The sequence below is a fragment of the Molothrus aeneus genome, chromosome 18 (genome assembly GCF_037042795.1).
Source record: "Molothrus aeneus isolate 106 chromosome 18, BPBGC_Maene_1.0, whole genome shotgun sequence".
Lineage (NCBI taxonomy): Eukaryota > Metazoa > Chordata > Aves > Passeriformes > Icteridae > Molothrus > Molothrus aeneus.
The window spans coordinates 13769658-13781362 of NC_089663.1; the positions used below are offsets into that span (position 1 = coordinate 13769658).

At 50.1% G+C, this 11705-nt stretch overlaps 1 protein-coding gene across 1 annotated transcript; it reads left to right on the top strand.

Annotated features, from left to right (window-relative positions):
• The first annotated feature begins 2872 nt into the window (after positions 1-2872).
• On the top strand, positions 2873-8099 carry RAN (RAN, member RAS oncogene family). The gene is made up of 7 exons (XM_066562196.1): positions 2873-2963; positions 3719-3761; positions 4666-4750; positions 4848-4973; positions 5900-6087; positions 6623-6793; positions 6888-8099. The coding sequence occupies exons 2-7, from the start codon at positions 3726-3728 to the stop codon at positions 6930-6932; spliced, it is 651 nt and encodes a 216-aa protein (XP_066418293.1). The 5' UTR covers positions 2873-2963; positions 3719-3725; the 3' UTR covers positions 6933-8099.
• Positions 8100-11705: the final 3606 nt, after the last annotated feature.

Genomic DNA, 11705 nt, shown 5'->3' on the forward strand with positions numbered 1-11705 from the left:
AAACTCGATTCCACATGGTAATTTATCTTTTTAACAATAAAATAGGTGTTTGCCAGGAGCTCAAATGCTATGATAATGGATTTTTTAATTATTCCAAATTAAAGTGTTGATAGCTTGCAGGGAAAATGTATTTCACTAATAAATTTACAATATTAAGAAATAACTAAAGCACAGTGAGTGTTACATACACAGTTACAGATTGCTTTTCTCCCCATGTTTATATCTTCCCCCCGTCTTTAAAACTGCCAAACTCCACTAATGTGGCTTTATGGCCTCCTATTTATAAACATATTCCTGTTTGTCAAAAGGAGAGGTGGAATTCACAAGGGTTTTACCAGGATAGCATTGTGCTGAGAAAAATAAGAGTTGCATATTCTGAAAAAATAATCCTGACACCTAGAGGCGCTCAGCAGAAGTGCTAGAAACCACACAAACCCAACTCCTCTCAAAAAGGGAAGGCAAATTCAACGTGCCAGTGATTTTTCCAAGCAAATCTCATGCAACATTTGGATTGGCATTACACTATCCAATAAGCAAGAATTACAGAACACACCAGCCGCTCATGTAAAGCTTTGTGTTTATTTTGTGTCTATGTCAGAGGAAATGAACAAGAAATAAACTACATTTGTACGTATCAGCTGCCATGAAATACTCTCCTTGTCAATTGCATTCATTCAGATATATGTAAAAACATATCATTTATTTATTCTAGATTATGGGGACAGCAGCAAAGATAATAAAAGCAATTTAAGTATACTGGATTAAAAAAATACCAGAGACCTTAAAAATCAGAGTGAACCCATGAGCTTGGTATTTATAGACATATGCAAAACCCATACGTTCTTTGAAAGTCAGTTTTCAAACAAGTTTTTTTCACTGATCTTTGGACAGAATTTTGAGATCTTGGAGAATTATTCTAAATGCAAGGCTTACAGAACAACTTTTGCATTCGCTACTGCACTCTAGTGAATGCAGGTCAGTTTGGATGAGGAATGGAGAATCCCAGTCCTGAGGCACATTGAAGGAAAGCCCCTCAGAGCACAGCGCATCGTACCTGAGAGCTGCTCCGTTAAACCCTCCTGCTGTAAAAGCCTCTTTATTAGAGGCTCACTGCCACTGGAGGCACTTGAACAGTTTATCTAAGTAAGTACATGCCTTCTTTCACTTTGTCTGCGGAGAGAGCATCACCACCGACAGCACCTCCTGGGATTTTGTGGATGCAGTAGGGTTCCTGAGCCGGGCAGAGCGGCTGTGTCACCCACAGCAGGACAGCTCGGCAGTGACCACAGTGCCCAGGAGCTGCTGAGGCCACCAGGGCTGGGCCAGGGCCAGCTGCCAGTGACTGCAGGTGCCACAGCACCCTGGAGCTGCTCCTGACACCAGGGCCAGCTGCCCGGCCTGCCCAGTGACCACAGATCCATCCCACAGCACCCCGGAGCTGCTCCTGACACCAGGGCCAGCTGCCCAGTGACTGCAGGTGCCACAGCACCCCGGAGCTGCTCCTGGCACCAGGACCAGCTGCCCAGTGACTGCAGGTGCCACAGCACCCCAGAGCTGCTCCTGACACCAGGGCCAGCTGCCCAGCCTGCCCAGTGACCGCTGGCCAGCCGGGAGAGGAGCCCTGAGTGCTGCGGGCAGCGCTGGCCCCTCGCTCTGTGAGGGCCGTGGGGTGCTGGATGTGTCCAGCAAGGGCCACCGAGGCCATCAGAGGTGTGGAGAGCATCCTTGGAGGAGCCATGAGGGAGCTGAAGGGGCATCAGGGCACCGTCAGCTGTGGCAGTGCCTCCTGCCTGCCTGCAGCGAGCCCACCAGAGGTGTGGAGAGCATTCTTGGAGGAGCCGTGGGGGAGCTCAGGGGGCACCTCCTGCTCCCCTCAGCTAGCACCAGGGCACCGTCAGCTGTGGCAGTGCCTCCTGCCTGCCTGCAGCGAGCCCACCACAGGACAGGGCCTCAAGGCCATGCTCAGTTTGGATATTTGGGAATGCTGTGGCTCTGTTCGGGTTCTCGGGCACTGGAGGAGGATGCCCAGGGGGGTGATGGAGCCACCATCCCTGAGGTGTCTACAAGGACATGGGGCTGTTTGGGAGGCCATGGGGCAGACGTTAGGCCGGCTGGCCTCACAGGGCCCTGCCTGGTGCCCATGAGGAATCGTAACTCAGTTGTGGGAGATTGTCACGAGAGGAGTTGTAACAAGTGTGGTCTGGTTATTTTTTAGTGGTCCAGGCTTGTGTGAAAGGCCCGAGGGTTTGTAGGGCAGAGCGTGCAGGGGCTGTGGAAGGCAGTGCTCCTTCTCACATCTCCGAACGCTCTGGACCTGCTGCCTTTTGCGTGTTTACCTGTGCCACACTTGCTAAGTCTGCCCACAGTTGACCTAAGATACAGGAAACGTAAAGGCCTTTTAAAAGTAATTATTCTGCTGATTACCTGCGGATCTCACAGACTCTAATCTTTTAGGCAGTGATCTAACACCGCTGAAGTGTTTTGCTGCCTTTGCTGAATGTGGAGCAGATGTTTTGTGCATCCTCTGAACTGAACGCTTAATTATGGATGCTGATTACTCTGCCCGGTGCCCTGCTCGGTGCTCAGTGCCCTGCTCAGGGTCCAGTGCCGTGCCCGGTGCCCTGCTCAATGCCATACCATGCCCTGCCCGCGGCCGTGCCCGGTGCCCCACTCGGTGCCTGGGGCCGTGCCCGGGGCCGTGCCCTGCCCGGCGCCCCGCTCGGTGCCTGGGGCCCTGCCCGGTGCCGTACCCGGTGCCCCGCTCGGTGCCGTGCCCGCCGCGCTCCCTCATGGCAGCGGCCCGGCCCCGCCCCCCGCCGCCTCCCGCGCGCCGCGCACCACGTGACGCGCGGCCCCGCCCCCGCCCGCGGCCGCGCGGCGTCGCCGTCCGGGTATTTGAACGGCGCTTCCGCCATTTTCCCTGCGCCCGGCACGGAGCGAGGAGCGGGAGAGCCTCGGCAGAGGTACGGGCCCGGCACCGGCCCGGGCTGGGCCCCCGCACCCCGCCGCCATCGGGACACGCGTGGCCGCTCTGCAAAGCGCCACCGGCGTGGGCGGCAGTTGCCGTTAGCTCGCGGCTGGGATGGGCTGGGCTGGGCTGGGTGGCGGGAGGCTGCGCCTGAGGGAGCGTTGCGGCTGCGGGAGCCGAGGCGCGTGGCGGCTTTTCGGCCCCGGGAGCGGGGCGCTGGGAGGGCCGGGGCCGCCCGCGGCTCCGTCCGCGATAGAAGGGCGGGCGCGATGCGCGGGGCGGCGAGCGGGGCTCCGCGGCCCGGGGCGGGGGGAGGCGGCGCTGCTCAGTCATGGTGGCTCATGGCGGGGAGCGCGCCCGGCCCGGTGCGCGGGGAGGCCCGGCCGGGCGGGCCCCGCTCGGAGCTCCGCGGGACGGGCCGTGGCCTCTCCCGATGGGGCAGCAGCTCCATTGAGCGGCGGGATGCTGGTTCTGGGCGGGCCGGGAGGACTCCCCGCGGAGCCGGAGAGGGGCCGGGGCCGGCCGTGGCTCAGCCGCCCTGCGGAGGCCGCGGCCCGGCCCTGGCGCGGCGGGCCCGGCGGGCGCGGGGCGGGCGGAGGCGGCGCCGCCATTGCCGCGCGCGGTGCCGCCACACGCGGGCGGGAGGCGTCGCCCGGCCCGGCCCGGCCGGAGCGCGCCCGGAGCTGGAAACGGCCCCTTCCGGCGGGGCCGCTCCCCGCGCTCACTCACACGCTGCCATTTCCCCCGCAGAGCCAGCATGGCCGCCCAAGGAGAGCCACAAGTGCAGTTTAAGGTAAGCGAGCGGCTCGCAGCTTGGCTTTGGGGTTTTTTCCCCTTCACTAGAAAAGTAGCACAAGGGACTCTCGAGTGTCGACGTGGATGGTGGGTTTGGTTTCGAAGTGCTGGTCTTTCCTTAATGGGGCGATTTGGTGTAGTGTTGGATGCAACGCACACAAAAGTAGTCTGTTAACTGTGCCAATATATTCTATTTGCAGTTTAGTCTAATACATTTTAATAAATCTTTGCCTACAGTATGATTTTTAAATTTAAGAATTCAAGTGCACTGCAAAAGGAATGAATTGGAATTAGATTTGCTCGGAATGAATTAGAATAGCCTACTTTCTGTTATGTGCTCATTGTTCAAGTGTTTCAGAAGAGAATTTTCTAGTGTTTTGGGTGGCTAGTGGGTTGGTTGTGTTTTTTGTTATCTTAACAGCCAGAAGTCCTGAAGACTGCTTCTTGAAGGTTGTTACTTGTGTTTCCTGTAATTCTTGGCTAGTGTATTCCAGTTCGTGGTACAAACGTTGGTGGGTTTTTGGTTTTGTTGATTTCTTTGATTGTAAGATAATGGGTTTCTCCAGTGGATATTTGGATAATTTCCTCTCCAGATCTGGTTACATTCAGGTTGAAAGCCCTAAACATTCTTCATTTAGTCTATTGTAGTAGTTTAGTAGAACCATATTCACAGTTCAGTGCAGTTCTTACCTACAAGGACTGGATAAGACTAACCAGAGTTACAGCATGATGGATGGGCTTAACATATTGGTTTCCAGCCCAAGGAGCTGCTTCATGGAGAGTTCTTTACAGCACCTTGCAGGAACTGAGCTCTTTGTAGCAATGAGTAGTATCTGTGCTAGAATGGCTGATAAATGTCTCAAAATGCACTGCTCTGACTCTTGTCCTTTATCTATCCACAGCTTGTTCTGGTTGGTGATGGTGGCACTGGTAAAACAACATTTGTCAAGCGTCACTTGACTGGTGAATTTGAAAAGAAGTATGTAGGTATGTCTGAAGAAACATTTGAGCTCCAATATCTCACAAATGGCATTCAATCCATGACTTGCTAAATGCGCTGCTTTTTGTTTTTGTTCTTCCCTAGCAACACTGGGTGTTGAAGTTCATCCTCTGGTGTTCCATACCAACAGAGGCCCTATTAAATTTAATGTATGGGACACAGCTGGCCAAGAGAAGTTTGGTGGCCTGCGTGATGGCTACTATATCCAAGGTGAGAGCTGTGGGAGGGCAGTTCTGTGCCTCTGCAGAGCTTCCTTCTGCTCTCGCTGGCCCTGCTGGAAGCTGTCAGTGTGGCTGCAGTGATGGGCTGGCACAGAACTCCCAGACTCTTTGTAGAGAGGATAATGGCCTTTGGCAGACAGCGTGTGCCAAGGTGGGAAGATGGTGAGGTTGTGTTCCAGGGGTTACTGTGGGCTATTCATGGCGTGGCCAGGTACCACTGGCAGCCTTTGGTGGTGAAGGGGGAAATGTGCTCCACTGAGTGCAGGTTTCTGTCTCTATTGCTGTGCTCAGGCAAGGCCTTGGAACACAAACTCAAGGTTTTCAATACCCTGAGGAAGCTGGACACCTTCATGCCAGAGTCTATTTGTGTTTCTGAAAAGTGCAGTGTTCCTTATTTCTGCTTGGCAAAGATCTGTCCTGTCCTGCTTCACTCACCTGCATTTCTTTATTATATCTTCTTTTTTAAAGTATTCTTGAGTTCCTTGAGAAACTGCTCTGGACAGGAGCATTCTGAGATGTGGACCACTGGCTCTCAGCCTACCTTTAAGCCTCATTAGCATGTCTGAGATGAGTTGAATAGGTGTTGAAGTGATTCTGTCAGGTATTTGGGTAAATCCAAGTTGGCTTCCATAGTCTTGTATATTCCCATCCATGCGATGCCATGTTCCTCAGTGATACAGCTGAGCTAATAAAGGCAGCTGGTCTGATACAGGGGGCACAGCATGGGCTGGGTTCTCTGCACTCCTGCACTGACCTGCTGAACAGAGCAGCAGCTGTCACAACTGTGGTGCTGAGAGGCAAAAGTTTATGCAGATGCTTAACCCTAATATGGGATGTCTCTGGGTTCTTCTTCTCCATCCTGTGCTGAAAGCAAGTGGTTAGAGCAGGTGTAACTTGACTTTGCCTCTCTTGCAGCTCAGTGTGCCATCATCATGTTTGATGTAACATCAAGAGTTACTTACAAGAATGTACCTAATTGGCATAGAGATCTGGTACGAGTATGTGAAAATATCCCTATAGTGTTGTGTGGCAACAAAGTGGACATTAAGGACAGAAAAGTCAAGGCAAAATCCATTGTGTTCCATAGGAAGAAGAATCTCCAGGTAAGTCAGGAGGAATCCAGTTGGTTTTGTCTTCTGAGTGCAGCTGGGCTGTGGATGGTGAATTGGGTGCTCTGCCAGCCTCACATCTCTTGGCTCTTCAAACCAAAATTCAGGGCAGGGGGAGGAGGTGATGATGTTAAGGATGATCATCACCGGCCTGGAGCAGAAGCTGTGCTAAGTTCTTAAAGAACTTGGGTGCATTTGGCTGCAGCTGCTCAGAATCTCATCCCATGACAGGACTGGGACTACAGTAGGTCACATCAGAGGAGAAAGATACCTGCACTATTGGCTCCTGAAAGTTTTGTCCTGGATGAGATTTGATAACTTTTCAGTTTATAGTTTCTGCCTTCAGAAACTATGCAAGCAGAAACTGCTTGTTTCTGGACACTTAAATCATAACTGCTATGAGTATGGAAACAAAAGCCATGCAGTCAAAAAAAAGGAAAGGAAGGTAAAAAAGTGGTTTGTGTTAATCTTGATATGCTCTCGATATTAGAGGGTTTCTAAAACAATGTCTAATATGTGCTTTTTTCAGTATTATGACATTTCAGCTAAGAGTAACTACAACTTTGAGAAGCCTTTCCTGTGGCTTGCTAGGAAGCTAATTGGAGATCCCAACCTGGAGTTTGTTGCCATGCCTGCGCTCGCACCTCCTGAAGTTGTTATGGACCCAGCACTGGCAGCACAGTATGAGCAGGACTTACAGGTCAGTGACAGGGGCAACAGCTGCCTGGGAACTGCTGTCACACTCGGGGCACAGCCAGCAGGACAGTTCTCAAGGGTGCCTTCCTTTGTTGCAGATTGCTCAGACCACTGCACTGCCAGACGAGGATGATGACCTGTGAGGGATGAAGCTGGAGCCCAGCGTCAGAAGTCTAGTTTTATAGGCAACTGTCCTGTGATGTTGGTGATGCAGCGTGTTTGCCACTTTATTATCTAGCTGAACAGAACATGTGCTTAATCTTTGGGATGCTGAAAGAGATGAATGGGCTTCGGAGAGTGAATGTGGCAGTTTAAAAAAAACAAACAAAACAAAATGAAAAAAAAAACCAAAACAAAAAACCTTCATATTTTGGACCTGCATATTTAGCTGTTTTTTGGACTGCAATTACTTCCCCTTTTGAGTTTCAAATACAAGACTGCTGCAGTCACATCAGAGTGTTAAGTGGGAAATCTTGTTTCTGTCATTCCCATTCTTTTGTTTAGGTAATAAAGTTGTATTTCAAGTATCTCCAAGCAAGTGAACTTTCATGCATTGTTAGGAAAACTGTTCAAAGTGTCTTCTGTTCTTCATTTGAGGGTAATACTTGATTGTCTACTACTGCATTTCTCATTCTGTTTTCCTTCCTGCTTCTCATATTAAGCTCCTCTTGCTAACTCAGAGCTAACAGTTACCCTGTCCTTTTTGTTGGCTGCCAGAGCTGAGGCGTGTGAGGCAAGCTGAACTGCCAGGCAGAGCCCCAGCAGTGGGGGGTGTTGGTGCTGCAGGGGTGCAGAGCACAGCCTGCAGTTCTGCTTGCCCGTGCTGCAGTTGCATTCAGCCCCAGCTCCTCCCTGGTACCTTCAGCTCTGTGTTTGAGCAGCCAGAAGCAAATGGCACCCAGGCCTGTGTCTTTGCATGGAACAGCAGTAGAGCTATAGCTGGTGAAACCAATCCTAAGCATTTTCAAATTCACTATCCAGAGAACAGCCATGGTTTGAGCTGAAATGCTCTTGCCTACCCAGTGCTATATTAGCTGGAGCCACAGTGATTTAAACATCTAGACTTTACTGTAACTGCACCAAGTTCTTAATTTGAAACTGGCTTATTACAGCACAAATGGTGGAAAATGTCAACTTTTAACACTACCTTGTAGAGATGAATCTTGGTCAATATTAGTACTGCTAGTAAGCAAAACTTAAGTTTAGGATTTTTTTTTTTCAGTAGTGTTTGAGTACATGAAGTCTTGAACTCTTCAGTTTTGTATTTTTGGTTTCTTAATAAAGTGGAGCATTTCATTTATTCCTTTTAACTTGCATGTTTGTGTACATGAATTACTTCAATATTCAGCTTTTGCTGCCTGGTAGCAAAAATTGGACTATGGTTATTATGCAATATTGCTCTAAAGGAGTAATTTTTCAGTTCAGTTTGGGAATTCTTGGGGGTTGGGGTTTTTGGTTTGTTTTATTGGCTACTCAGAAGTGTTTAAGATTTGAAGCTCCTGGGTGAAAATGAGGGATGTTGTACACTCGGTGTTTGTAAAGGGACAAACTGCCACTTGATGTTGCATTGACTCTCCTTGCTGCATAATCCTGCTCTAACTTGTGCTGTGGGCTTTGCCTGTGGTGTTACTAATTCCTGTGCAGGTCCTGGCTAATCCTGCTGCCTTGGCTGCTGCTCTGCTGGGTGATCCGGGGTAGCTTTGTGCCGTCAGGCTCTCCCTTCTGGAAACAGCTGCTCAAAACCAGCACAGAACACTCCTGCAGGGCTGCACACTTCAGGGAGAACAGGCAGCAGCAGCCCTGCACTTGAGTTGGTGTGGCTGGACAGCGTGTCAGCGGTGTCACTGTCACAGCAGTGTCACTGTCACAGCTCCCTGCCTGACACCTCTCCTTGGGGTGGTTCCTGCAGGAAAAGCTGCTTGGAGACTGCCCTAACCTGGGAGCTGGGCTCTAATCTCAGTGCATCTCCATAGGAATGCTCATCCTGCTCTAAAGGAATCTTCAATGTGCAGTGTTCTGGGAATGGAGCTAAGCCCACTTGCAGCATTTGTTTAGTCCTTGTTAATTCTTGATTTTAAATAATGTAGGTACCCTCCTATTAACATTACCAGAAGTTTTAGTAGATCCACCTTCTCTCTAAACTCGTGGTTTTAATATATTTAGTACAAACATTCAAAATTGAACGCCGTTAATGTAGTTCAGGTTTCTAGCTGGCAATTATGGGTTGCTTGCAGTTGCCTATTTCTGTGTTGACACTTTATTAGCAAGGACTGAAAACCAACCGTAAAAGAGTCGTAAACAGGAAGCTCCTCAGGGTTGTGGTGATCTGTAACATCAAAGAAGAAAACTTCACCCAGTGTCCCTCCTCCTGTGATTGCTGAAAAGTCACTGATTTTACCTTTCCCAGTGCAGCCTTTCAAGTCTCTGTAGAAAGTGCTGAGCCAAAGACAGCAAATTAAGTCAACAATAAATGGGTTTTGTGCTGAACTTTTTTCAGTGGACACTCTGCTCCAGTCTGATTTCCCAGCAGTGATAATAATTCCTGTTCCTCCTGCTTTATGAACTTGCCACTGCACAAAGCCAGAGGTAACTTGTTCGTGGGATTTTTCCATTTTGGTGCCTTTCAAAAATAGCACTGGAGGGGAGCACTGTGTGTTTTGTTTAGACTGAGAATACAAAGGTCAGTTTTCCTGTCAGACTTTCTCAATGGATAACAGCATTGAAAAAAAATAAAAAAGAAAAAAACAAAGATTCCTGGGTTTTCTGGGCAGGTTTTAGGGAAAGAGCTCAAGCCAGAGAGCTTTGTTGCAGCTATAAATTTAAAGGTGGGTCATAATTAACAAGGAATCTGCCAATTTTGGCATTATTCATTGTCTTTTGATTCTGGATCTGGTACTTTTATTTCTTACTTGTACTGGATGTCTTGTTTTACTGGAATACCGAGGTGTAGGTATAGCACTTATTGCAGAGCCCAGCAAGTGAGAATCCTGCCCGGTTTGTGAGCGGAGGAGCTGCCTGGGACGGGTCCCTGCAGGTTCGGCAGGCTCGGAGCGGCCGTGAGCAGCTCTCAGCTCACGGAGCGAACACCGAACGGCTCCGGTGGGGCGGGGGGGCGGCCGTGTCCTGGGCACCGGGCGGTCACTGCACAACTAATTAATTAATTAATTAATTAATGCCCTTTTCCCGTGAAGCGGGGGGTGTCGATCCTCTGAGCGGGCGGGGCCACGCCGGGCCGGTTTGGGGCAGGTTCCGGGCTGATTTTGGGTGGTTCCGGGTCGGTTTTGGGCCGGTTCCGGGCTGATTTTGGGCCGGTTCCGGGCTGATTTTGGGTGGTTCCGGGCCGGTTTGGGGCAGGTTCCGGGCTGATTTTGGGTGCTTCCGGGCCGTTCCAGGCTGAGTTTGGGTCGGTTCTGGGCTGTTCCAGGCTGATTTTGGGTCGGTTCTGGGCCGTTCCAGGCTGATTTTGGGTCGGTTCTGGGCCGTTCCAGGCTGATTTTGGGTCGGTTCCGGGCTTTTCCGGGCTGATTTTGGGTCGGTTCTGGGCCGTTCCAGGCTGATTTTGGGTCGGTTCTGGGCCGTTCCAGGACGATTTTGGGCCGTTCCGGGCCGGTTTGGGGGCGGTTTTGCGTGGTTCCGGGCTGATTTTGGGCCGTTCCGGGCTGATTCTGGGTCTGTTCTGGACCGTTCCGAGCGCTGCCCCGGACCCCGCTGCAGTTCCCATTTCGGCCACGCGGTGGCGGCCGGCGCCCGCCCAGCGGCTCTCGGTCCCCTCGGAAATGGATTTTGACGCTCATTTGTACATTTCTACATTGAGTTTTACATTTCTACATTGAGTTTTACATTTCTACGTTGATTTTTGAATTTCTACATTGATTTTTACAGGTGAAATCCGCCAGAAGCGTGAAACGCACCCTGACCGAGCACTGCAGGTGGATTCCTCCACCCTAATGCTGTCGGCACAGCACAGCGCAGGTAGCACCATCATCCTTCCCACAATTCATCACATTTATGTGAAGAACTGTTAAAATCAGAGCTTATTACAGGCAGACAGCCAACATATTGATAACTGACATTGAAATAAAGTATAGCTTCACCTGGGGAAAAAGTCATCCATTAACTGCTGAGCAGCTGATGCAGGGACCTTGAGTAACAGGTGAGAGATAAACAGGATTTAGGCACACGGGATATTCTGTGTTGCAGCCTGAAAGGCTTTCAGCATTTTCCTCTTGCCAGGTTTGGGATTCTTTCAGCTGAGCTGAGTTTTGCCCTTTGAGCCTCTGAGCCGTGCTGGCCTGGCAGCCTCAGCAGAACACAGCAGATATTACTGATGAGAAAACAATCCTAGCAGATTTAGTTCATCACCAAAGCACTTTCCAGGCTTATTTGTATTTTAATTTCCACCTGTGGAGTGGATGGGGGCTCCCAGTGGTTCACTTCTAGCAGGCCATTAATGGTTTTATTCTCTCTGAGCAAAAAGTCCTGCTCCTGAATACATGGCAAATATCCCTGGCTGTTGCAAATCTGACATGCTGAGTTTGTAATGCCATTTCCACAGGTACTGGCCTGGCCACAGAGCTGTTTCTCCATATATAACTCTACAGATTGGTGTGCTGGGTATTCCTTGCTGTTTCCATCTCCTGCTCTTCATCCCAGAGCCCAGAAGGGAAACAATCTCTTGAAAAATCAGAATTTCTAAGTAATTAAGAGGGATATGAATCAGGTTGCATCAATCCTCTCTAGCTGCAATGACATCTGAAAATGACATTTCTCTAAGGAGCCTATGAAAATCACTGAGGGATTGACAAATCCTCCAGAAAAAGAAAGGGGGATTTCTTTGATCTCCATATCATATCCATTTTCATAGTCCAAATCCCATTTTGAATGGTTGATTTTATTCCAGTTCACTTTCCTGCAGT

Excerpts from the sequence above, each read along its gene's own strand:
- RAN (XM_066562196.1), top strand. The coding sequence starts at position 3,726 with ATGGCCGCCCAAGGAGAGCCACAAGTGCAGTTTAAG. Across the intron at positions 3,762-4,665 it reads AGCCACAAGTGCAGTTTAAG|CTTGTTCTGGTTGGTGATGG; the intron begins GTAAGCGAGCGG and ends ATCTATCCACAG. Across the intron at positions 6,794-6,887 it reads AGTATGAGCAGGACTTACAG|ATTGCTCAGACCACTGCACT; the intron begins GTCAGTGACAGG and ends CCTTTGTTGCAG.